Here is a 22,897-nt window from a genome sequence, read left to right as displayed (position 1 = left end):
CCAAAGTTATTATTGTAAATGTTTCTCTCATTTCTCATAACTTCAACCTACATAACTCTTTCCAGCCACAGCTGCTATTTAGTTAAGACACTGACAATGTTGTCTCCAATCACCAGATGTTGGATGTTACCAAGCAGATGAGAACTTCACTCTAATATGTCTTAGATTGGGAGCCTTTCTCATTCTTACCAAAATTCTATAATTATAACCGGTAACTAAAAGCAGAGTACATACAGTAGAGACATATTGAAATATTCTTTTTGTCTACTCTTCTCTTTCAATATTTCTTATTGGTAACATACACAGAAAATCCTTCATAATTACATAATGAATTTCCTCATGACAAATATATTACGTTTACTAGGATCTATTTCAAAGGGATACTTCCTTTTTCAGGGAGTACCCTAAGGCTTTTGCTGAGATTTGAGAATCGCTCTAATCTTATCAGCAGTTTATTTAATGTTCTTCTAGATGTCTTTCCACTGCCCAACCCCCAATCCCTGGTACACTTTCTGCAGAAGTCTAACTTTTATCAGTCAGTTAGCATTAGGTTAAGCTCTATGAGAAACAATACTTAAAAACTCTGAAGCCTAAAACAACCAAGGTTATTTCTTCATTAGTTTATATGTACCTAGCTGGTAGTGAGGCTCTGTTCCATGCTTTGCTCAGCCAGGGATGCAGGCTAATAGATCACCTTTCGTCTGGAATATTGTTGTCATGGTAGGGAAAGGAAATGTAGTTAATTGCACACTTCCCCTTAAGTGTGCAATTAACTACATTCTTCCTACTTGGAAGTGATACATACTAGTTCTAGTAACGTTTTGTTGGTCAAAGCAAGTCATATGGTCATGCTTATCATCGAGAGGATAGGAAAGTACAGTTTTACTATGTGCTTGGAGGAGGAGGACTAGAAATGTCCTTGAACAGTAATAATAAATACCACATCTAGTTATTCTGATTAATATTTCCATTTTTAAGGAGTGCTGTTTTCTGACATGGTTCTCAAATTAAGGGCTCAGTCACTCAACAAATACTTAAGTGTCAACTTTTTCAGTCTACTTTGCCAAGCTCTGTGGAAGATACAAAGATGAAACAAGTATAGATCTAAAGACTGGAATATAATAGACTACAACAGTCTTTTTAATAGCACTTGGTACTTCTGCTTCATAGTCCTTAGCAAGTGGCGATTAATTGTTTCTATAGCTATTTGTGTAATGCTGTCTCCTCCACTAGATTATAAATTCTATATAGGATATGGGCTGTATCTCTTCTCCTGTCTATATTCTCAAGAGCAAGCACCACCATGCCTGATACCCAGTAGGTGATGTTTCAATGACTATGTACTGAATATATTATAAAAGAGGAAAATTCTTGTGGAAGTCAAAGAGGGAGACATTACTTCCAAACAAACTTATTCCTTATTTAGATCTGTATCTCCCTTTGTACTGACAGTATTGATCTGGTCACATTTTTGATTTGCAATAACGTCCTTACACAGGACAGACTATGCTTTTTTTTAACTTAATGTTATAACCCCAAGCACTAGCCCAGTGCCTGACACATGATAGGAGCTCAGTAAATATTTGTTGACTCAGTGAAGCAAAGGAGCTAAGCCCTGAGGATGACTGAAATAAATAATTGCCAATACGCAAGCCACAGTTTTATAGCAGTCACTAGAGTGTACTTCCTTCAACCAGTCCATTAGTAACATATGGTTTAATCTTCTAAAGTGTGAGTGTTACACACAATTGCTTCTGATAATTTAGCAGATGAGTGTTTTTGTAATTGAACAAAATTCTGATTGCATCGAACACTAACTGGGCAATAGAGCTTTAGCAGATGACCTCCAGTGGCTGGAGACAGACCGTCTGCTGGAGGCCAGAGTGAAGGGTGATAAGAGGGAGGTTTGTCACATTCTATACATTTGGGGCTAGGTTTGTAACATGGATTTGTAACTCAATTCATATGTACTCTTTTAAGTTTTGATATTCTGTAATTTCTCTTAACTGAGGAGATGTAAAAATGTGTACAGTCAACCATACTGTAATGAATACTTTCTGAAGATGAGCATAGCACACAGATTATAGGCTTTTCATGCTAACGTGAAACAAATGCATATATCACTCTGTACATGGGGGTCAAGATGTTACTTATGGTTTAAATTTAATTGAGTAAATGCAAACTACCTTCTCATAGGCTTTTATAATATGTTGAACATATTTACCTTGATGATTCTCCAAGGAGCATTGATCCTCTGAGCCCTGGTTACATTTCCAAGATGATCAACCATTTTTCAAGGTCCAGGACAGCAATTACACCAAGTACAAGTCTGTAAATTGTTGTGCCATAAAAGCCTCTACATATTACCTGGTTTAACAAGAGATTTTCAATATAAATATTGCTAAAACATCATTATTATGAGCTTAGTTATTAAAATTCCAAGAGCTTGAAAAAAATCTAACCATCTAAAGTCTTTTATTATTTTTGAAAATTTATTAGAGGTATTTATCTGGAGTCAACCAAAATATTTTTTTAACCTTGACTTTAAATAGTAGGAATTTATGAAGATAATAGGATTGGTTTTTCTTTTAAATCAAGGAACAAATGAAAAGAAATGCTTAAAAACATGAGACAATTAGACAATAACCATTTATATGAGCAGTGGAAACCTGAATGTGCTTACTTAGGAATAGTTCAATATCAAAATAAAGAATGCCAAATATACTACTTACTTATCGAGACACAAAAAAAGGCCTAGCTGAACAGGAAATTCTTGAAGCTCTGCCCAATTACTTGGCATGGACATTGGAAAATTCTAAATCTGGGAAGTTTTGTATAATAATTTTTTTCTTTGTTTTTATATAAAATCATGTATGTATAAGTAAGAACCAGTACATTTGCTATTGTTGCTAATTACTAACAGAAATAAATCTTTTACAATCGCTTTCAATTGGAGAATGCCTGTTAGACGTATGGCAATATTCTTTTCACTCCTCGGGTTAGGATTTTGTAAATACTCTTGGAATTTTGCAAATACTAAAAAATACTAAGAATGCTAAAAAACTTACTACTGGGATTTATTGTATCATAAATGCAGCATTATAAGAAAGGGAAGCCTGGGTTCAGGCTACATGATTCATGGACATCATAATTAGAAGGATACAAAATAAGCTGTCCAGACTGAAAATCAGGAGATAGGAGTCCTACCCCAAAGCTCACATAATCCTCTTCTGGGATCTTGGATAGGGTCACATCAAAATGATCCTTGGTCCTTTCATCTTCTACTCCTTAAGTCCTCTTTCCCCCAACTATGACAACCACAGATTGTATGGAATCCCCTTTTTTTTTTTTTTGCGGTACATGGGCCTCTCACTGTTGTGGCCTCTCCCATTGCGGAGCACAGGCTCCGGATGCGCAGGCTCAGCGGCCATGGCTCACGGGCCCAGCCGCTCCGCGGCATGTGGGATCTTCCCGGACTGGGGTACGAACCCGTGTCCCCTGCATTGGCAGGTGGACTCTCAACCACTGCGCCACCAGGGAAGCCCTGGAATCCTCTTTTGACTGGACTTCTTGAAGAGGACTGCCGTGTGGTGGAGAGGAAGGATCCTCCCGGGCAGGAGTGCTGGGTATTCCTTTATCATCAATATAGTAGCTCAGTGACCTGAAGCAAGTCACTTCCTCATTTCTGAGCTATTTCCTTCATTCTAAAACGAGGTAATTGGACTAAATGGTCTTTAAAATCTCTTTCAGGATAGAAAGAGACTAGACAATAGCATTACTTTCAAAGGTAAATGATTGTCAGCTGAGCATTTGCTGATGTCCCACTCAGAGAAGCAAGCTGTCACTAAATTCTGCTACACAAACTGTGGTCTAGAAATCAGCAGCATGGGCATCCTCTGGGACTTCGTTGGAAATGCAGACTCCCAGGCTTCACCCCAGATCTATGGAATCAGAATTTACGTTTTTACATGATCCTCAGATGGTTCACAAGCACATTCAAGTTTGAGGAGCAGCTGGGCTAGATCAGGTTTGTGAATGTTGATGCCTGCTCAGCTCTGCTTTGTGTCAAAGGTGAGAGAGAGAGAAGGTAGCCCAAAGCCCCAGCCAGTTTCCCTTAACCCTCTGCAGGTCTCCCAGCCTGAATCCTTTCTTGTTTGATGTGACAAATTAAGCAGAGTTGAGTCTGCTCTGTACCTGGATAAGACCTCCTGGAAATGTCAGGTGAGGGTGGCCTTTAGTTCTCAAAAGACACCAGCTCTTGTGTTTCCTCTGGATCTTTACACTTGCTTTCCCTCTACCTGGGGCACTTTCTTTCACTCCCCTTTTCCCTTGGGTAACTCATATTCTTTCTTCTCAAGTCTCAGTTTAGATGTCATTTCTTATTTCTAACTGCCCTCTTTTCCCACATGCCTATCTGGGATAGATTTCTCTTCTGTATGTTCCAACCTATCTCATTAACAGAGAAATTGGGGTGCCTGCGTGTATGCGTGTACACACACAAACACACAATCTATTTACCAATGACGCTGTTAACTTACATGGCTCATACAGACCTATTCTCAGACTTTTCAGAGGTCCTTCCATGCTGAAAGCAAGAGCAAGAAAGAGACTCCTCCACCCCATCCATGGGGCTAGGACATAATAGATTGAACAAAAGCATCCTAGTGTTCTATAACATTATTTTATCATTTAAAATTTTATAATAAATGTTGGTATTTTGGAATCTTTTAATGCCAAATCTTAACATAAAATATAAGATTGAAACATACTTTAGTTGATCTACTGGGGGCGATGCAGGTGTAATTTTATTTTATTTTATTTATTATTATTTTTTTTGGCTGTGTTGGGTCTTCACTGCTGCACATGGGCTTTCTCTAGTTGTGGTCAGCAGGGGCTACTCTTCATTGCAGTGTGCAGGCCTCTCATTGCGGTGGCTTCTCTTGTTGCGGAGCACAGGCTCTAGGCGTGCAGGCTTCAATAGTTGCAGCACGCGGGCTCAGTAGTTGTGCCATGTGGGCCCTAGAGCATGCAGGCTTCAGTAGTTGTGGCACGTGGGCTCAGTTGTTGTGGCTCGTGGGCTCTAGAACTCAGGTTCAGTAGTTGTGGCTAACGGGCTTAGCTGCTCCGTGGCACGTGGGATCTTCCCAGACCAGGGATCAAACCCATGTCCCCTGCATTGGCAGGCGGATTCTCAACCACTGTGCCACCAGGGAAGTCCTGTAATTTTAATTTTAGTTCATACAAACTTATAAGTTGATATTTTCCTGAAAGAAATATGTGAATGAACGGATGATGAGAGATGGGGAGAGGGATAGAGCTGCAGAGGGTGAGAACTAAGAAATGATGGGTGGGATAGCAGTCATATGGAGAGAATTTCTGGGGAAAACCAGAGATTTTAAAAGAGGTTTTAAAAGGTTGTTTTCCCATGCAGTGTGACTGTCTCCTTCACATCCTCACAGATCCATAGTTTTAGCTATGTATGTAGCAGTGCTTTTGGAATTGGATATGTTGCCTGCATTTTGCTTTTGTTTGAAGTGGGGGTGAGCTGCGAATGTGATGATTTCCTACAACTGTTTTTAGTAGTACAAGGAGAGGGCACAGGTACCCCAGGGGTGGCCCAGTTACATATTTTCATAATAATGGCTAATATTTATTGGGCAGCTACCATGTCCTGGACCGTGGGCTAAATATTTTAATGCATTTTCTCATTTAATTCTTATAACTCTACGAGGTAAATGTTAGTGTCTAGGAATTGTCAGCATTTTACAGATGAAGAAACTGAGGCTAGGCGGTCAATAATTTATCCAAGACCACAGAGCCAAAGAGTGCCAAGGGAACAGGAATTCTCACCCCCAAGCCATGCTGCCTCCTTGTGATAGTGCCCCAGAGACCTCCACTCAAACGGCATCAGTTAAACAAGCTATGCTATTTGGGTTCATTTCTTCAGCCAGTTGTGATTCTATCTAACTTTCCTGTTATCTCATGTACATTAGCAAAGCCTTTTCCATAGCAATATTGAGTAAGGGTTAATCTTTTGAGAGGAGTCAAACCCCAGCAGAGTCATGGCTCTACTAATCTTATTTTGCACATGGAGTTTGGAATTAGCCAAGAAACTTAAAAGATTAACCCTAGGAATCATACTTTAACACTATATATTCTGTCTACCCAGCCACAAATTTTCTATCGCAGGTTCGTCAAAATATCAGAAGGTCTTAAGGAAAACAAACAAACAAACAGACTTCTAGGTGTTTGCGTTTTCTATCATTTGGGGGAATTGTGATGGTCTTTAACAGACTAGCGAGAGTCCTCAAGATTACTAAAATAATTTTGCTGCTGGATAGATGAAAACCTTGATTAATGAAGTATTTGTTTAACAGGCAAGGACAAACCACCTGGGTGAAACATGTTTACTTCTTTCCATTTTAGAAAAGGCTTATCAGCTGTTTCTAGGAGATTGTATACATGAGAATATTCAGTCCTTTTTGAAAGCAAGTGGGACTTCCCTGGTGGTTCAGTGGTTAAGACTGCACTTTCCACTGCAGTGGGCACAGGTTTGATCCCTGGTCAGGGAACTAAGACTCTGCATGACGTGCGGTGTGGCCCAAGATAAAAAATAAAAAATAATAAAAAGAAAGCAAGTTCTTTATCCCTTTACAGATATCTCTAGAATATTTTTTTCAGTATCATGCTGAAATCTAGACATACTATGCCTATTTCATGTCTTTGATAGTGCCAAAGAAAGAAGCAAAGAGCTTTAACCATTTTTGAATTAAAATTTTTTTAAATTTTTTCTTCCAAGCTGAACTGATTTACTTGCAAGCAAGAGAACTCATATCAGTAAAGAAATTCACTGCATAGCTCACTGAGGGGAAATGTCATGGTTTCTGAAGTGTTAGAAATGGAGTTTCCTGGTTATACTCTTTAAGTATCGAAAACATACCCTTTGGATAGGGCAGAATGAGTCCCGTGTTGGCTGATGTTTAAAGTAGTCCACTGTCGTTGGTCAGGAGAAATACTTCAGTTACAAACAGTAAGGGTCTAACGTGCAACGGCTCCTCAAAGTTCATATCCTTCAACAGTTTTAGCTTGTTCCAACTAATGCTGAACAGCATTTGGCTTTGATATTCCCTAAGTGCTGCTGTAAGTGAAAAATTTCCCCTTTATAATAGCAATTCCTATGACAAAAGAAAATTGAGGTTAATTTGGCATCTTTTTTTCTTTTTTCATTTTTGGGTCCATGTTGGCTTCTAATAATTAAGATGTCTGCTGGAGGTCCAGCCATCTCAACTGAGCTTCAGTCAAGAGGAAAAAGAAGAGAGGGAAGGGAAAGAGAGTAGATCCTCCAGCTGAGTCTGCCTTTTTTTTTTTTTTTTTTTTGCGGTACGCGGGCCTCTCACTGCTGTGGCCTCCTCCGTTGCGGAGCACAGGCTCCGGACGTGCAGGCTCAGTGGCCATGGCTCACAGGCCCAGCCGCTCCATGGCATGTGGGATCCTCCCGGACCGGGGCACGAACTCGTGTCCCCTGCATCGGCAGGTGGACTCTCAACCACTGCGCCACCAGGGAAGCCCTGAGTCTGCCTTTTTTAAGGGACTTTCCTGAAACCCCACCCAATGACTTCTGCTTACTTTCTTCTCGGCCACTTCTAGTTGTAAGAAGTCTGCAGCCTTTCACTGCTATAAAAGTAAGGTTCTGTTAGTAGGAAGAACAAACTGGACATTGGATAGGCAAGTAGATGTTTTTGTCTCAGGGAGAAAGAAAGTGCAAGGATTTGCAGATGTAGATATATTTTTTGATGCAAGGAAAGGACATTGAATCGGTTAATATTGAACAGATTTGGAATTTCTGTGACAAGTTCATCATTAGAGAAAAAGGATATCTGCAGAGAGTCTAAGAAGAATGGTGGACAATGTGGAAGAGTGCTACTAGAAAATGAGGAGAACCGCATCTAAGTGGACCGGCATGTAAAAGAATGTTGAGCAGAGCTAAGGGCTTAGCAGGAGTTGGAGATCATTAATTTGTCCTGGTATAAAACTGAGTAGCTGTAGGATTTTTTCTGTTGCAGTGCTCAGCAGATCAGATACAGGAGCATGGCTAAATTCATTTAACGCTGTGTGTATGTTGGATGTGGGGTTGCAGGAGCTAGTAAAACTCAAGGGAAAGAAAAATTATTTTGGCAGAAATGGACAAGGAGGTTCTAAAGGAGGTATGGGATTTTTATTCAGGCCTCAAAATGCAGGCAGAAGTCTGTTGGGAGGAGAAGGAATACCAAGAAAAAGCATGGCAAAGGAGACAGGATCAGAGGTGGGAATGAACAAGACCTATTGGAGACACAGTAAACCTATTTGGCTGAGTGGGAGGGTTAACATAAGGCAGTAATGGAAGGAGGATGTTGAAAGGGTACATCTGATAAAGATCAGATAAAGTACAAATTCTTTCGTCTTGAATTCCAAGCCATATCTTCCAGGCAGTGAGGAGCTGTTGAAGGTTATTGTGCAGGAGAGTGATTTAAGATTAATGTGGTGCCAGTGTGCGGTAAGGATGGGAAGGAGAGTGGCTGTAGGCAGGAAAACCGGTTTAGGAGGCTGGCAAAGGAATCTAACATTTGGGAAACAATGCGTGGAAAAAAGGGGACTAAGAGACAATAGACAGAAAGTCACTATCTTTGTGGTCCCAGCTCTTTTCACGCTCTTTGCTCTCATTCGTGAATACTTGTATACGTGTTTATCTTACCCCAGTGGCTCCTTCCCGTCCCTTCCTTCCCCTTCCTTCCTTCCATCCTTCCCTCCTTCAACAAATACTTATTGAGTATTTACTGCTTACATACTGGACATTGTACAAGGCACTTAAGATTCCAAGAAGGAAATTTTATTCTCCTGGGAAAAGCAAACAAGTAAGGGTATCAAGTGGAATTTAATAGGAGACCAAGTAGAAGTGTGTGTGCCAGGTTTTAGGGGCACACAGAGTAGAGGCCCCTAATCTATTATGGCAGAGAAGGTGCTACTTGAACCTGCCTGGAAAAATCACAAGGAAGTCACCAGGGGAGCAGGTAGAGAAAGGAGCAAAGGTGCAGCAGGAAAGAGGGCCTTGGGCTTCAGGGGCGGCTGGTGGCTTGGTGAGCCTGCATCACAGTGTGTAGATGAAGGAGTAAAGGGCCGTGAGGTTCGAGAAGTTACCAGAGCCTTGTGTGTCCTGATAAAGACAGCAGGTTCTATTCCAAACATGTTGGAGATCCCTGAAGGATTTTACACAGAAGAATATTAGCCTTTTTTTAGAGTCATTGGAACACAGGAGTTAAAATCTCAGACTCTGGAGTCAGACTGAGACCAGGGTGTTACTCATGGTTCAGCCACATGGGGGCTGTGTGACCTTGGGCAATTTACTTAACCTCTCTGTTTCAGTTTCTTTTTCACTAAAATTAAAAAAAATACTACCTTCCTCACAAATATTGTTGTTTTTTATTTTCTGAGAGTTAAATGATGTATCATTTGTAACATTCTTAGCACAGTGCCTGGCACATAGAAAGCCCTCAAAACTGATAGCTACTTTTACTAGTACTCATATCACCTCTGGCATTGTTACTATTATAAGAACTGCTCTGGGAGTGGTGTGCAAGATCAGTCAGAAAAAGGAGATAAGCTGGAGGACAGGGGATTAGTTACGAGCCCTCAGGAATAATCTAGGGAAGAATATTTGTTTTGTCCAACACCCAGCTGTCATTCAGAAGGAATAAAAAAAATGTAGAATAAATGGAAAGACAGACAAGTGGAATTTAGTGATTGATTAGCTCAAAGAAACCAGGGAAAGAGTAAAAGATAACTGCAAGGCTTCAAGCTTGGGTGACTGTAGAATTCTGGTGCTATCAACACAAGGAAACCCTTTCTCTCCCCACCCCTTGCCTCAGGTTTCTCAGGCCTTGCTTACCTGATGTCTTTGGATGGCTGGTTTCTTTTTTCAGTTTCATTCACTAGCTCAGTGACTGTGCCGTGCAGGTCTGCCACTCTGTCTTTTTCTGGAATGCCTTGTCATAACCATAATGGAGGCATATTTGAATTTAGAAACTTCAAATTTCTTAAGTCTTAAACTCCACTTAAATATTGGTTTTGAATACATCTCTCTAGTTGCTTCCAAATCTTATTTCATATTCTAGATCATGTAGATATCTCTGGAAGGACTTTAGCATCTATGCCTCTGTTTAGGGGCATTAATAGGATCCTACACTTTTTTACAATTAATATTGTGTTTGGAACAAAATATTCTTGTGGCTTCTCAATATTATATAATCATTATTTTCTCTTCTGTTTTATATTGGAATTCTATTTTTGGTCCCATATCACAAACAAACACACAAACAAACAAACCTGGCTTGGCTTTTGGCTTTTCTCTTCCTGCCAAATTAGTACTTTCTACTCTGACTCTGAAGACAATTGGAGAAACCTAGAACATGAGATCTTGTTTTAACCAAATGATCTGTCCGCCATGAATGCCTGACTTTAGTACAAGGAAATAGCAGGAGGGGCTAAGGTCACGGTCCTCTGGTTGTCTTTCTTTTCTTCTTTTTTTCTTTTTCTTGAGTTCAGTTATTCTGATTACTAAAAGTGCCTTGCTATTTGACAAAGAACAGGAATTTTGAGTTTGTACTGGGGTTAGGTTAGCCAGGTTCAAGGCTCCAGCAACATTTAGAGAAATTGTTTTTAAGAGAGCAACTTGGTAATAAAGGCCTTATACAAAAAGAAGTGACACATCATAAACAAGTCTGCAGTGTTCTCTACTAGTGAAAATGGCCTTGTGTTGACCCATCTAAACTTACTGCCTAGGTGTTCTTGGGATCCAGGGCACCCATTTGTGAGACAGCTGCCCTGAACTAGGGGAAGTAGAGCAAAACTCACTGCCTATCGCGATGGCTGCCCTGATGTCGGCTTCATTAGTCCCTGAGCTCCTGCCAGCGAAGTTAGCAAGAGCTAGTGCAGACCTGAAGTCAAAGTTGAACAGAAGGAGCTTCCACAGCAGCTCACATGCAGCCCTCCTACTCTTTCTCTCCGCTGGTCACCTAGTCTGTGTGTGTGTGTGTGTGTGTGTGTGTGTGTGTGTGTGTGTGTTTCTGAAATAGTACATGAAGGATGGGAAATTACATGTCTTTGTGGGAAAATGCAGTGTTTCGGTTTCTCACCGTTTTAGTCAGCTGCTCTTACATTTTTCCAGACTGTAAATGTATTTTGAGGCTATTAAAATCTATTCACAGTGATTAAAAAAAAAAAGGTAGGAACTCAATGGCTCTTTCCCAATTGCCCTTTTGTCCAGTAACAAATACCCAAACACTTTAATTTTCCATTTTATTCCCCTTAGTGGTGGCAAAACTATCCTACTCGTCCCTATGGAAGAAAAATATCTCTGCCTTTAATTTCTGTGCTGGTAGCATAGCGGGACAAAATGCTCCCTGGGCTAGCCTGTCTGTCCAGGAGCATGGATTTTTTTTTTTTTTTTTTTTTTTTAATTTTTATTTTTATTTTTTGCTTTATCACAAATTTAATCAGTTATATGTATACATATGTTCCCATATCCCCTCCCTTTTGCGTCTCCCTCCCACCCTCCCTATCCCACCCCTCCAGGCGGTCACAAAGCACCGAGCTGATCTCCCTGTGCTATGCGGCTGCTTCCCACTAGCTATCTACCTTACATTTGGTAGTGTATATATGTCCATGCCGCTCTTTCACTTTGTCACAGCTTACCCTTCCCCCTCCCCATATCCTCAAGTCCATTCTCTAGTAGGTCTGTGTCTTTATTCCTGTCTTACCCCTATGTTCTTCATGACCTTTTTTTTTCTTAAATTCCATATATATGTGTCAGCATACAGTATTTGTCTTTCTCTTTCTGACTTACTTCACTCTGTATGACAGACTCTAGGTCCATCCACCTCATTACAAATAGTTCAATTTCATTTCTTTTTATGGCTGAGTAATATTCCATTGTATGTATGTGCCACATCTTCTTTACCCATTCATCCGATGATGGACACTTAGGTTGTTTCCATCTCCGGGCTATTGTAAATAGGGCTGCTATGAACATTTTGGTACATGTCTCTTTTTGAATTATGGTTTTCTCAGGGTATATGCCCAGTAGTGGGATTGCAGGGTCATATGGTAGTTCTATTTGTAGTTTTTTAAGGAACCTCCATACCGTTCTCCATAGTGGCTGTACCAATTCACATTCCCACCAGCAGTGCAAGAGTGTTCCCTTTTTTCCACACCCTCTCCAGCATTTATTGTTTCTAGATTTTTTGATGATGGCCATTCTGACTGGTGTGAGATGATATCTCATTGTAGTTTTGATTTGCATTTCCAGGAGCATGGATTTTGACAGCTGCTTTTAAGAGTTTGGCTTCCTGGTGAGGGCGCTAGTCTCTCGGGTGTGGGAGAAGGGAGAGGTAGAGAGGACGGGAATCCCGTTTAGATCACAGACACAAAAGAACCAGGAAGTAAGAAGAAATTATTACAGTCTGTTCCTAGCTCAGGATGTTAAAGGCAGAAGCCTGGGCCGGTTGGTTATTCATTGACCAAAAAAAAAAGAGCAGTGGGAGTCAGGACTGGTCAAACCACAGAGACAGACCTGACGCGGGAGAGAGCTGCTGGCAAAGGTAAGACGTGGAGATCTTACCTGGAGTTTTCACCTCTTTCGCTTGGTAACTTTTCCTTGGAACAAGAGGCAAGAGGACTCTTTTCTGTTCTCAGACATTTGTCTAAATAAAACCCTCTCAACCCAGCTCCCACCCGGTTTTGCTCTGGGGCAGCAGCTACGGCCACAGAAAGCAAGCCGGTGAGTCTCCCCAAGCAGGTCCGCCGGACTGCTGGGAACCAGGGCTTGGTACACGCTCCCCAAACCTGGAGGACTGGTGCTGATTTCAAAGTTTCCAGGTGGAGGAAGAGAAAGTGGATCTGCAGAGAGTAAGGGGAGAGGGAGAAGCCCCTCTCCCCCACTGACCACGGGGGCGCCATGGGTAACATCTGCCTGAGGCTCCGGACGTACCTGGAGCCCTGTCTTCCCTGTTTGTCTCAGGAGGCAGACAAGTCGGTGGTGATTCAGAACCCATGGACTGTCTGTCCCCCCGATCCTCCCCGACCGCCGAGTCCGGAACCCGAGAGAAGCCAGGGCCAGTACTTTGTGGCTCTGTTTGATTACCAGGCTCGGACCCCAGAGGACCTGAGCTTCCGCGCGGGCGACAAGCTCCAAGTCTTGGACACATCCCACGAGGGTTGGTGGCTCGCCAGGCACTTGGAAAAAAGGGCAGACGGCTCCGGCCAGCCGCTGCAGGGCTATATTCCTTCTAACTATGTGGCTGAGGACAGGAGCCTCCAGGCAGAGCCGTGAGTAGTACACACATTTTATTTCTCAGCTCTCTGAGGGTGGGTAATGAGGTTTCCTTCTTACCTACCTGCAAACCCACTAATTTTCAAAGAGCTGCCAGGAAAGTATAAGGAAGTACTGGCAAGAATCTTCTAATTGAAACACACCTCCCCTGCTAGGTGTGAGTGAAACTGGAAGGTAACTGTTGAAATGACTTCTATTAACAGTTTGTATACCCACAGGCCCTGGGTGCGTTTTCATCAACGTAAACGAATGGTGCATTTAATGCTCTATCTTTTCTTTGGCTGTAAAATAAGTCATGCCTCACTTTAACACAGAACTGCATTTCATTTGCAGGTATATCATAGATCTTCCTTAAACTACACTTGCAAATCTAAAGTCCAGCTCTCTCTTGTTTTAAACTTTTGGAAGCATCAACTCCTGTTCTGATAGGCACACACAGGGGTAACTAATGTAGAAGGTCACATTTAGAAGATGCTACATTTTCCCAGTGAAATCATGACTGGATATTTTTCTTTGAGTCCCAGATATGGAGTTATGCTACCCAAATTATGATATCTTTTGGGTTTTATTATGATTAGAAACTAGCCAGCTACAGATGTTTAGGAAGCTTTAACAAGAAAAATAATGACATTATTTCTCCAGAGAAGGAGATTAAGACTTTACCCTGATATTTGAATAAATCCTATGAGTTATAGTGGAACCAAGGAAGAAAATTTTATGTACTTATGCACATATCCATTCATCCATCCATCCATCCATCCATGCAAGTGTCAGCTGGAGTAGTGGCATGGGGTGAGAAGGGGCAAGGTTATGCTAGTGGTAGTTGAATATAAAGTAGATAAAGCAAGGTCTTGACACTATTGTCATACTTGGGGTCTGGTGTGTTGAGAAGCAGGCACAGACTGCTACTTACCCTAAACTTCTTGCTGCCTGGTTCCAGTGAAACCTAAGACTGGGAATGTCTCTCAGGACTCATTTTATAGAGTGGGTCCTTAGTAGAGGAACCTCTGGGGATTCACTCATTTTCTCATGTGTTTTTTCTTTTGATGTGAGCTGCAGCATTCCTTACTGGCCCAGGTAATAAAATTGTAGGAAGAGCTATGGTGCATTGTTGCTGCTTTCCAAACTCAAATTCAAATACAAAAGGGGGTTGGGGGGCTTTTGAGATTCTTTCCAACGCCAAGGGCCTATAAATAAGACACTAGGAAACGTCTTATTTTACACCTAGATAGAAATGAACTGAAATCTAGAATTTTGACAAATGGAGTTGATCAGTTCTCAAATGAGAAAATCACCTGTATGAACAATTATTTCTGTGATAATCTATACGAAGTATCCTTACTTATTCATTGAATGCTTAGTTATGTGCATTTATGATATGATTTTCACTACTACATGATTTCCACGTAAGGTATGATATTATGTATGTTTTTGTTTTGTTTTTGTTTTTTTGTTTTTTGCGGTACGCGGGCTTCTCACTGCTGTGGCCTCTCCCGTTGCGGAGCACAGGCTCCGGACGCGCAGGCTCAGCGGCCATGGCTCACGGGCCCAGCCGCTCCGCGGCATGTGGGATCTTCCCAGACCGGGGCACGAACCCGCGTCCCCTGCATCGGCAGGCGGACTCGCAACCACTGCGCCACCAGGGAAGCCCTATGTATGTTTTATATTCAGTGTAACATATACTATTAAATTAATGCTGTAATATTAATACTAGTGCCTTGAATTCATAATCTACTAGTCTTGGATATTTTCAATTCATTTAACTGCTTAGGACCTCCGTTTCCTCATCTGTAAGGTCTCTGGGGTCTCCTAGTCCTCTAGATTCCTTGATTATCTGGGAACATGACTTCTTATGTTTCAAGTGTAGTGGTTCAGCTACATTCATACCTGACAGAACAGCAAATGCTGAAGAGAGCAAGTAAATTGAAACAAGACAAGCAATTCAAAAGAGATAATGTTTTGGGTAACAGGATCAAGCACAACACCCTCACTTATTTAGATTCTTTTTGCCTATCAAAGACAAAGTAAGACAACTAAAGTATTGTGGATATTTTTTCATTCTCAGGGGCTGTCTGTAGCCAAGAATACTCTTTTCCCTCTGTATATAACTCCTGACCTTTCCTCTTGGAATTTGTTCTCAGCAGTGTTCCCCTGTGTCACTACCATCTGGTGTCTCTGTGGTGGGCTTTTCTTGGGATCTTCGCATCCACTGGGATAAAAACTTGTTGCCCAGGTGCTGCTGTTATGCCTCCTGGTCAGCTTGAGCAACTTGTTTCCTTTTAAGTGTACACCATGGCTTTCACCTGTGAACCCAGGTTGCTAATGAGGGTTCTTGCCACCAAATGGCAAAATTGCTTCAATACTTTTAGTGCAGGTGGCTGTAGCCTCTAGAATTTCACCCCATTTCAAGTAGAAGCAATTTTAACTTAGTCTTCTAAGTGAGGGTGTCCAAGTGACCCACAGTGCCTTAATACCCATGGAATTATTTTAAAAAAAACTTCTTTTAATAACTTTCTTATATGAGTTTTCAAACTTGTACTTCATTTTTTTCCTTATGAATACTATGAAAGTTAACGTTTATTTTATGAGCTCAGTATACAGTATTAAGTAAAGATTATTGTTTATATTCACATGTGTGAGATGAGAGGCAATGGGAAACCAATGAAAGTTGAGTCATCTAGTTCCTTATTAGACTAGTTTAGTGAATGCATTTTTGTGTTCATCTGTTAATGCCTTTATTCTTGACTTGCATTAATAAGAAGACAGTGCAAACACTTTTGGAGTTATTAGTGGCAGGGCAAATCAGGTAAGTTTCAGTGTTTGGTTTGTTTCTTTGTTTCTTTTAACACTAGGAAGTAAAGATGTTAAAAAAAAGAACTAGAGTATTATTAAAAGATAAAGCAATTTTATAATTGACTATTAAATTCCACCTAGAAATTCTTTACCTTTTCTGAATATTTTACATTAAGTGATATAATAAACCCATTCTTAATGATTTATTTTGTTTCTAGGAAGAATCATTGTTTTATCTTATCTTCAATTTGAATTCCTAGATCCCTTCATAGGGAGTGTTTTCCTTCCACATCTTCAACATGGAATCCCTCAAAAATCTTGCTCTTAGGTTCTGATTACTCAGTACTCTCTGTATACTTTTTAAATTCATAGTGTTTTTAGAGATGTAGTTAAAGTTCACCCAAAAAATAATGGTATGGAAATTACATACGAATCATGGAGCCAAGAGCAATGGCTTTAAATTGCATTGTTTTTATTATTAAAAAAATGCAAGTAATGCAATATGTTGATGAAAAGCAAAATGATCAACAATTGTATAATTTACACAAAGCGTCATTCATCTACAAAGAGTTTAAAAGTTGTTTGCCTTACTGTTTAAGTGTGCTTTATGCTAAATTGCTCTAGGCTCAGAATTACTTTGTGGAAAAATTTTCCTACTCCTCTTACTGCCATGTAAAGGTAGATTATCTCCAATTCCTCTCCTATTCACCATCTTATGGGCTGCCTTGAAAAAGATCTCAAGAATAAGTATTTGTAACTTGTAAGTTTGTTGTTAGTTTATGCTTATGGGATAAAAGTGTTAGAATTTTTTGAAGTTTGAAGGTAATGGAATTTCTCTCCATTTGTTTAGGGAATATTTTCCTAATCATGGTCCTCTTTAATATGTCAGACTAGAGTGCTGTCAAGATTTTATCTAATTTAAAGTCATTGCCATTGTCTGGCTTGAAGAGAGTAGCATGGAGAAATAAAGTAGTATATACTCACAAAGAGAATTCTCTTATACCACCATCTAAAAATACAATTGCAACTTTACTATTTGGTGATTTGAATACTGCTGAATTTAATAATTATCTAATACAAGTTGTACACAGTGTTCCTAGTCATCTTCAGTCTAGATGTCAGTGGATTTCTTTCTCTGCTGGGATATAAAGCCTGCTTTTGAATCTTAAAGATAGAGGAACAAGGTGGTTTAAAAATTAAAATTATTATTAATAAATAAATAAAGAAAAAGGCATCAGAATATTCACAAACCAGTCTGACATATCTACTTGCGTAGATATGAGTAGTTTAAATCACTAGAAAATCACCTATCAGCAAGCAGGCCCATAAATATTCTTTTTTTTTTAAGATTTTTTTTGATGTGGACCATTTTTAAAGTCTTTATTGAATTTGTTACAATATTGTTTCTGTTTTATGTTTTGGTTTTTTGGCTGCAAGGCATGTGGGATCTTAGCTCCCCGACCAGGGATCAAACCCGCACCCCCTGCATTGGAAGGCGAAGTCTTAACCACTGGACCCAGGAAGTCCCTCCTATAAATATTCTTAATCCAGATCATTTATTTATTTTTCTTTGTGCTAGGTTTCAGGGAAGACTAAATGCGTACATGTAGAAATTGAAAACAATACATTTTCAGTTTCTTTCCTCTAAGACAAAGTATACTTAGATCTATAGTTTAAGAAACTAAAAAAGATGTTTATATATATAAGTTAAATGCATTATAAAAATATATATGGCTGTTTATCAAATTAAATGTTTTGGATAATCCCAAGATAAGAATTTTAAGACAAATAATTTAAATCAACAAAAGCATATTTATATGCTGAGATTGATTAGAAAACTCTATTATTAAATGACTGCATTATAGAATTATAGATGAATTATGAATTCATCTATAGAATTATGATGTAGTCTTCTTTCTTTATCCTTTGATATAAAATAACAATATGGCAAATAGGTTGCTAAAATAATTTGTAAAAAATTACATTTCAGCTATAATGTTCTATGATTTTTTATATTAATATAACTGTACTACATTTATGTTTATATAACTGTTTATCTCAGTTATTTAAAGCATTTTTATATACATTGTCACCATTTTTAAGAAAAATGATAATTAACTGCTAAATTAAATACATTTTATAAGAACAACGGCAAAATCACAGAAGTGAGGGAAAGAGGAACCAACTGAACTTCATTAAAGTCACAGTTAAAGTATAAGTGTAATTAATAACAGTTTAAAATAGTTGATTAATAGAAGTAAAACTTGATTACATGCATTTCAAAATACCTTTGAGAAGCAATGAAGTGCCATAGTATGGAGTCATTTAAATAAGTCAGGAGTCATTCTTAATCTTTTCTAGGAAAATTGATAATACTCTGGAAGTTTCAGTTGCAATATGCTATTCAGAACCACTCTCTCTTAATAAAAGCATTGATTATATTTTTCTTTTCAGGTTTTTAACAAATTACTAGTAGTGGAAAAAAATTTATGTGAGTGAAATAAACTCACATAAACTACTTTGCTTCAGTCCTAAAGATTAGAACCTAAATTCCAACTTGATTGAATTCATTCTTTGAAAAAAAAAAAGAAAGATTCTATTGGTTTGTTTTTTCAAATTGGTTTGGTTTTGTTCAAGTGAATTTATTGAAATGTTTGGTTTGTCTCTGTAGATATATCCTAGTGTTACTTTCTCAAGCATTTCACCAAACTGACATCTAAGTAGACACAACCTTCTATATAGTAAAGTAGGACTGTTGTGAAGCAACTAGTATGTCCTGTGTACTAGGTCTTGAGGGTCCCCAAAGAAAAACAAACAAGACTTTGCCTCAGTTAACTGTCTGTTTTTCAGCTCAGAAAACTCTCTTTGTATTTTCCAACTGCCAATACCACAGTGAGAATCTATATGGTAAATAAAAATCAGATAAATTTTTGGGTTTTTCTGGTGGATATTTTAACTAGGTCCAAGCGTTAGTGGTACAGAGTTTTGATGGAGGTATAATGCTGGTCGCCCTTTTTGATCTGCCCTGTGGTGTGCTTAAAAACACAGGCTATGGGCCCCAAAGATCTGAATTTGAATCTGGCTCTGTCATAACTTAGCTGTGTGACCTTGAGCAATTTATATTAAATAGGAATAAAAATGACCCGTATCTCACAGGATCGATATGTGACATAAATGTGGTTATTTGTGCAGAAAGCATGCACCACAGAGAACCTGACCATAGTAAGGGTTTGAGAAATGTCATCTGTTATTTAGCTGGGCAATTCTTCCTTCACCTCTGCCTAAATATATAATATTTTGCACACCTCCACTCCAGCCTCAGCTCACAATGTTTTCTCCCTATAACAGCACTCACATGCCGAGTGTCTTTACATCTTTCTTCCATACTGTCCTTCACCTGCGGTCTTGGGCTTCTTATAGGAATGGGCTCTTCTCCTGCTTGCCAACTCTCCCTCCTCTTCTTTTTCTGACCAACTCTCATTCATCTTTCAGGTCTTAGTGGTTATTCCTCTCTCCCTGAAGCCTTTCCTGACATTCTAGACTACATTAGGTCTTCCTACTCAGAGCCTTTAGCATCATTTGTCATTATTCTCATTTATTTTCTGTAAGACTTGTAAGCTCTGGATGGGGAGGGGGGAAGAGGCGCTATTGCCTTGGGCTCTGGAGCTTAGTGTGGTGCCTGTGCCTAATAAACACTCATAAATGTTGGTTGAGTAAATGAATAATTAAATGATGATCGCTTATCTACCAATCTCAGGTCTTTTAAAAAGCAGCTGTCAGAGCCACCTCATTTCTTCAACTTTTCCTCTCTGAGTTGCTTTTTTACTTACCAGGAAAATCTACTGAGTTTCCTTGTTAAAGGCATTAGGCCATTTTGCATTCTTTTCTCAGTGAATTGTTCATGCCTCAATTTCTGGTTGGACTCATAGTCATAATAGTATAATTTACAGGCTCCTAGAAATTAGTGGCTTTACTCTGTCCCTAGGGGAGAAATACTAAGGGTGTCACAGACTGATTTGTGTATTCTTTGAAGTGTAGAATGAATATCAAGCCAGGAACTGATTGTGAATCTCACTGAAGTGATATCTAAAAATGACATATATACATGGTAAACTATACTGTGGTTAATTTAAAGTAAAGGAATCACTGGCCTGAGCTTTTCATGGACAGAAAACCAAAACCCAGTTTGAAAAATTAATGTTGTGGGGCCAGAGTTGTAATTTCAGTTTTTATGGTGAACAGACATAATTTCAAACTATTATGTATATGAAATATTTTTCAGTTTGTGCATGCTGAAAGTTTTACTCTTTTACTGAATATTAGTAGATTTTCACTGTTACATTCTAAAACATTACCAAACAGAATAATTACATGTTCTTTTCACTAGTTTTCTTACTGATTAGCTGCTAATTTCTCTGCAGCATTCTCTGACTCCCATTTTTAATGGGAGTTCTTAGCACTGGAAAGATTGGGCCAGTTTTTCTGGGGAAGGTAGTTATGCAGATTAATAGCAGCTTGAATAACATTTCAGACCTCCTGATGGATATTTTCTTGGGACTGCAACTTTAGCAGTTAGTTTATGTGAATGTTTCTTTGAAGATTAACATAACAGAAGAATTTTGCTAAAATGCATAGATGCAAACATAGAACATGTGATCTGTATTACCCAACTTCTTGCTTGTTTGGCTAATTCCAGGTACTGCACTAGACTATCCCTTCTGTAATATCATTTTTTTCTACAAAGTTTCTCAGTTAGATTTTTTTTTCCTATTTAAAAATTGAATTGATTTTCGTGTTAGCTTCTTTAATTGTTTTATTCATGCTTTCTTTTTTATTGATAGGACATCTTTTATACTGCCTTTAAATACAGACTAAATTTCTCAATTAGAGGTTTTTTTCCATTAATTTTGTGCCTTCTTAAGGGTAAAATGAGAACGCAATTCAAGAAATAGTATTACTGAGAACTTTTGAACTTTTTATTAGGTTGCTAATTTGAAAGGCATTTAGAATCTTATTTCAAAATAAATATTGCCACGAACACAAATGTTGCATAGCCCATTGGCAGCATGATTTGGATGATTCAGAAGAATCCTATATAGTTCCAATGAAAGGCCAGTAATTCAATAGATTTAAGTCACTCTAATGCTGTTCCAATATCACATATACTTTTAGCCATTTCTGAAAATCAGTTATGACATACCAAGATTCCCGTTACAGGAAGGACATTATTGCAATCCCCAGAATTGTGCTGCTTGCAAAGTCACTGCCAGGAAGTCATCTTGGAAGGGTGCCTGTGTCAATTCTGTGAAGTAGGACTCAGGACACTTTCTCCAAAATCTTTTCAGCATTTCTAGTCATTGAAGAAGATACAGTCTATGGGATCCATTCAATAAACTTTTTGTGTATATTTACTATGTTAAAGGCACTATTTTTGAGCAATAGGAGACCTCAAATGAATAAGACAATTCTTTTCCTCCAGAGAATTTTATAATTTCTGGAGCGAAAACTATTAAACCAAGAATGTATGTCAATGCCTATTAGACAAAGACCACCACGAACACACCTGAAGTAGTTTATTGTTCATTTCAGGGGAGGAGAACACACACCACAGACAACAGTGGAGCATCTCAGTAAGAGTGTGTTAGAAAGGACACATTACAGGATTTGGGGTTGTGACTCTGGGGAGAGTTTAAGGAAGCAAGACTTTGCTCTGGATTGATTGCTGTCAGGAAGTGAGGGCAACTGTATGATTGTGTATTTTAATTAATCTTATAGAGAAAGAAGGAAGACTAGATCAAGATTAAAACTATAATTGGTAAAGAAACAGCAGTCACTTATACTAGTCAAGATAGGTGGATGCTTGGTTATTTTTGCTGTTGGACAATGTCCAGGCTTTTGTGAGTGTTCAGATATGATTAAGAGTGATCCGATCTTGATCGACCTTCAAGATGGCAGAGGAGTAAGACGTGGAGATCACCTTCCTCCCCACAAATACATAAAAAATGCATCTACATGTGGAACAACTCCTACAGAACACCTACTGAACGCTGGCAGAAGACCTCAGACTTCCCAAAAGGCAAGAAAATCCCCACATACCTGGGTAGGGCAAAAGAAAAAAAGGAAACACAGAGACAAAAGAATAGGGACGGGACCTGCACCAGTGGGAGGGAGCTGTGAAGGTGGAAAGGTTTCCACACACTAGAAGCCTCTTCACTGGCAGAGACGGGGGGTGGGTGTGGGGGATGCTTCGGAGCCATGGAGGAGAGCGCAGCAACAGGGGTGCACAGGGCGAAGCGGAGAGAGTCCCACACAGAGGATCGGTGCTGACTGGCACTCACCAGCCCGAGAGGCTTGTCTGCTCACCCGCCGGGTTGGGCGGGGTCTGGGAGCTGAGGCTCGGGCTTTGGAGGTCGCATCCCAGGGAGAGGACTGGGGTTGGCTGCGTGAACACAGCCTGAAGGGGCTAGTGTGCCACAGCTAGCCAGGAGGGAGTCCGGGAAAAGGTCTGAAGCTGCCAAAGAGGCAAGAGACCATTGTTTCACGATGTGCAAGGAGAGGAGATTCAGAACACCACCTAAACGAGCTTCAGAGAGGAGTGCAAGCCTCGGCTATCAGTGCGGGCACCAGAGACGGGCATGAAACGCAAAGGCTGATGCTGCAGCCACCAAGAAGCCTGTGTGCAAGCACAGGTCACTATCCACACCTCCTCTCCCGGGAGCCTGTGCAGCCCGCCACTGCCAG

General features: G+C 39.7%; 1 protein-coding gene across 1 annotated transcript in view; it reads left to right on the top strand.

Annotated features, from left to right (window-relative positions):
* Positions 1–12,988: 12,988 nt before the first annotated feature.
* The window catches only part of FRK (fyn related Src family tyrosine kinase), a gene marked incomplete at both ends in the record, with an annotated part of 100,374 nt that continues 90,465 nt past the window's right edge, over positions 12,989–22,897 (top strand). The window contains one exon of the mRNA XM_079716727.1: positions 12,989–13,359. Within this exon, the coding sequence (XP_079572853.1) occupies positions 12,989–13,359 (371 nt within the window). The remainder of the gene's footprint in view (positions 13,360–22,897) is intronic.

Source organism: Hyperoodon ampullatus (genome assembly GCF_949752795.1).
Source record: "Hyperoodon ampullatus genome assembly, chromosome: 12".
NCBI classification, from domain to species: Eukaryota; Metazoa; Chordata; class Mammalia; order Artiodactyla; family Ziphiidae; genus Hyperoodon; species Hyperoodon ampullatus.
The sequence above is the reverse complement of the archived record's forward strand: the minus strand, read 5'-3'. Positions and strand labels throughout refer to the sequence as shown.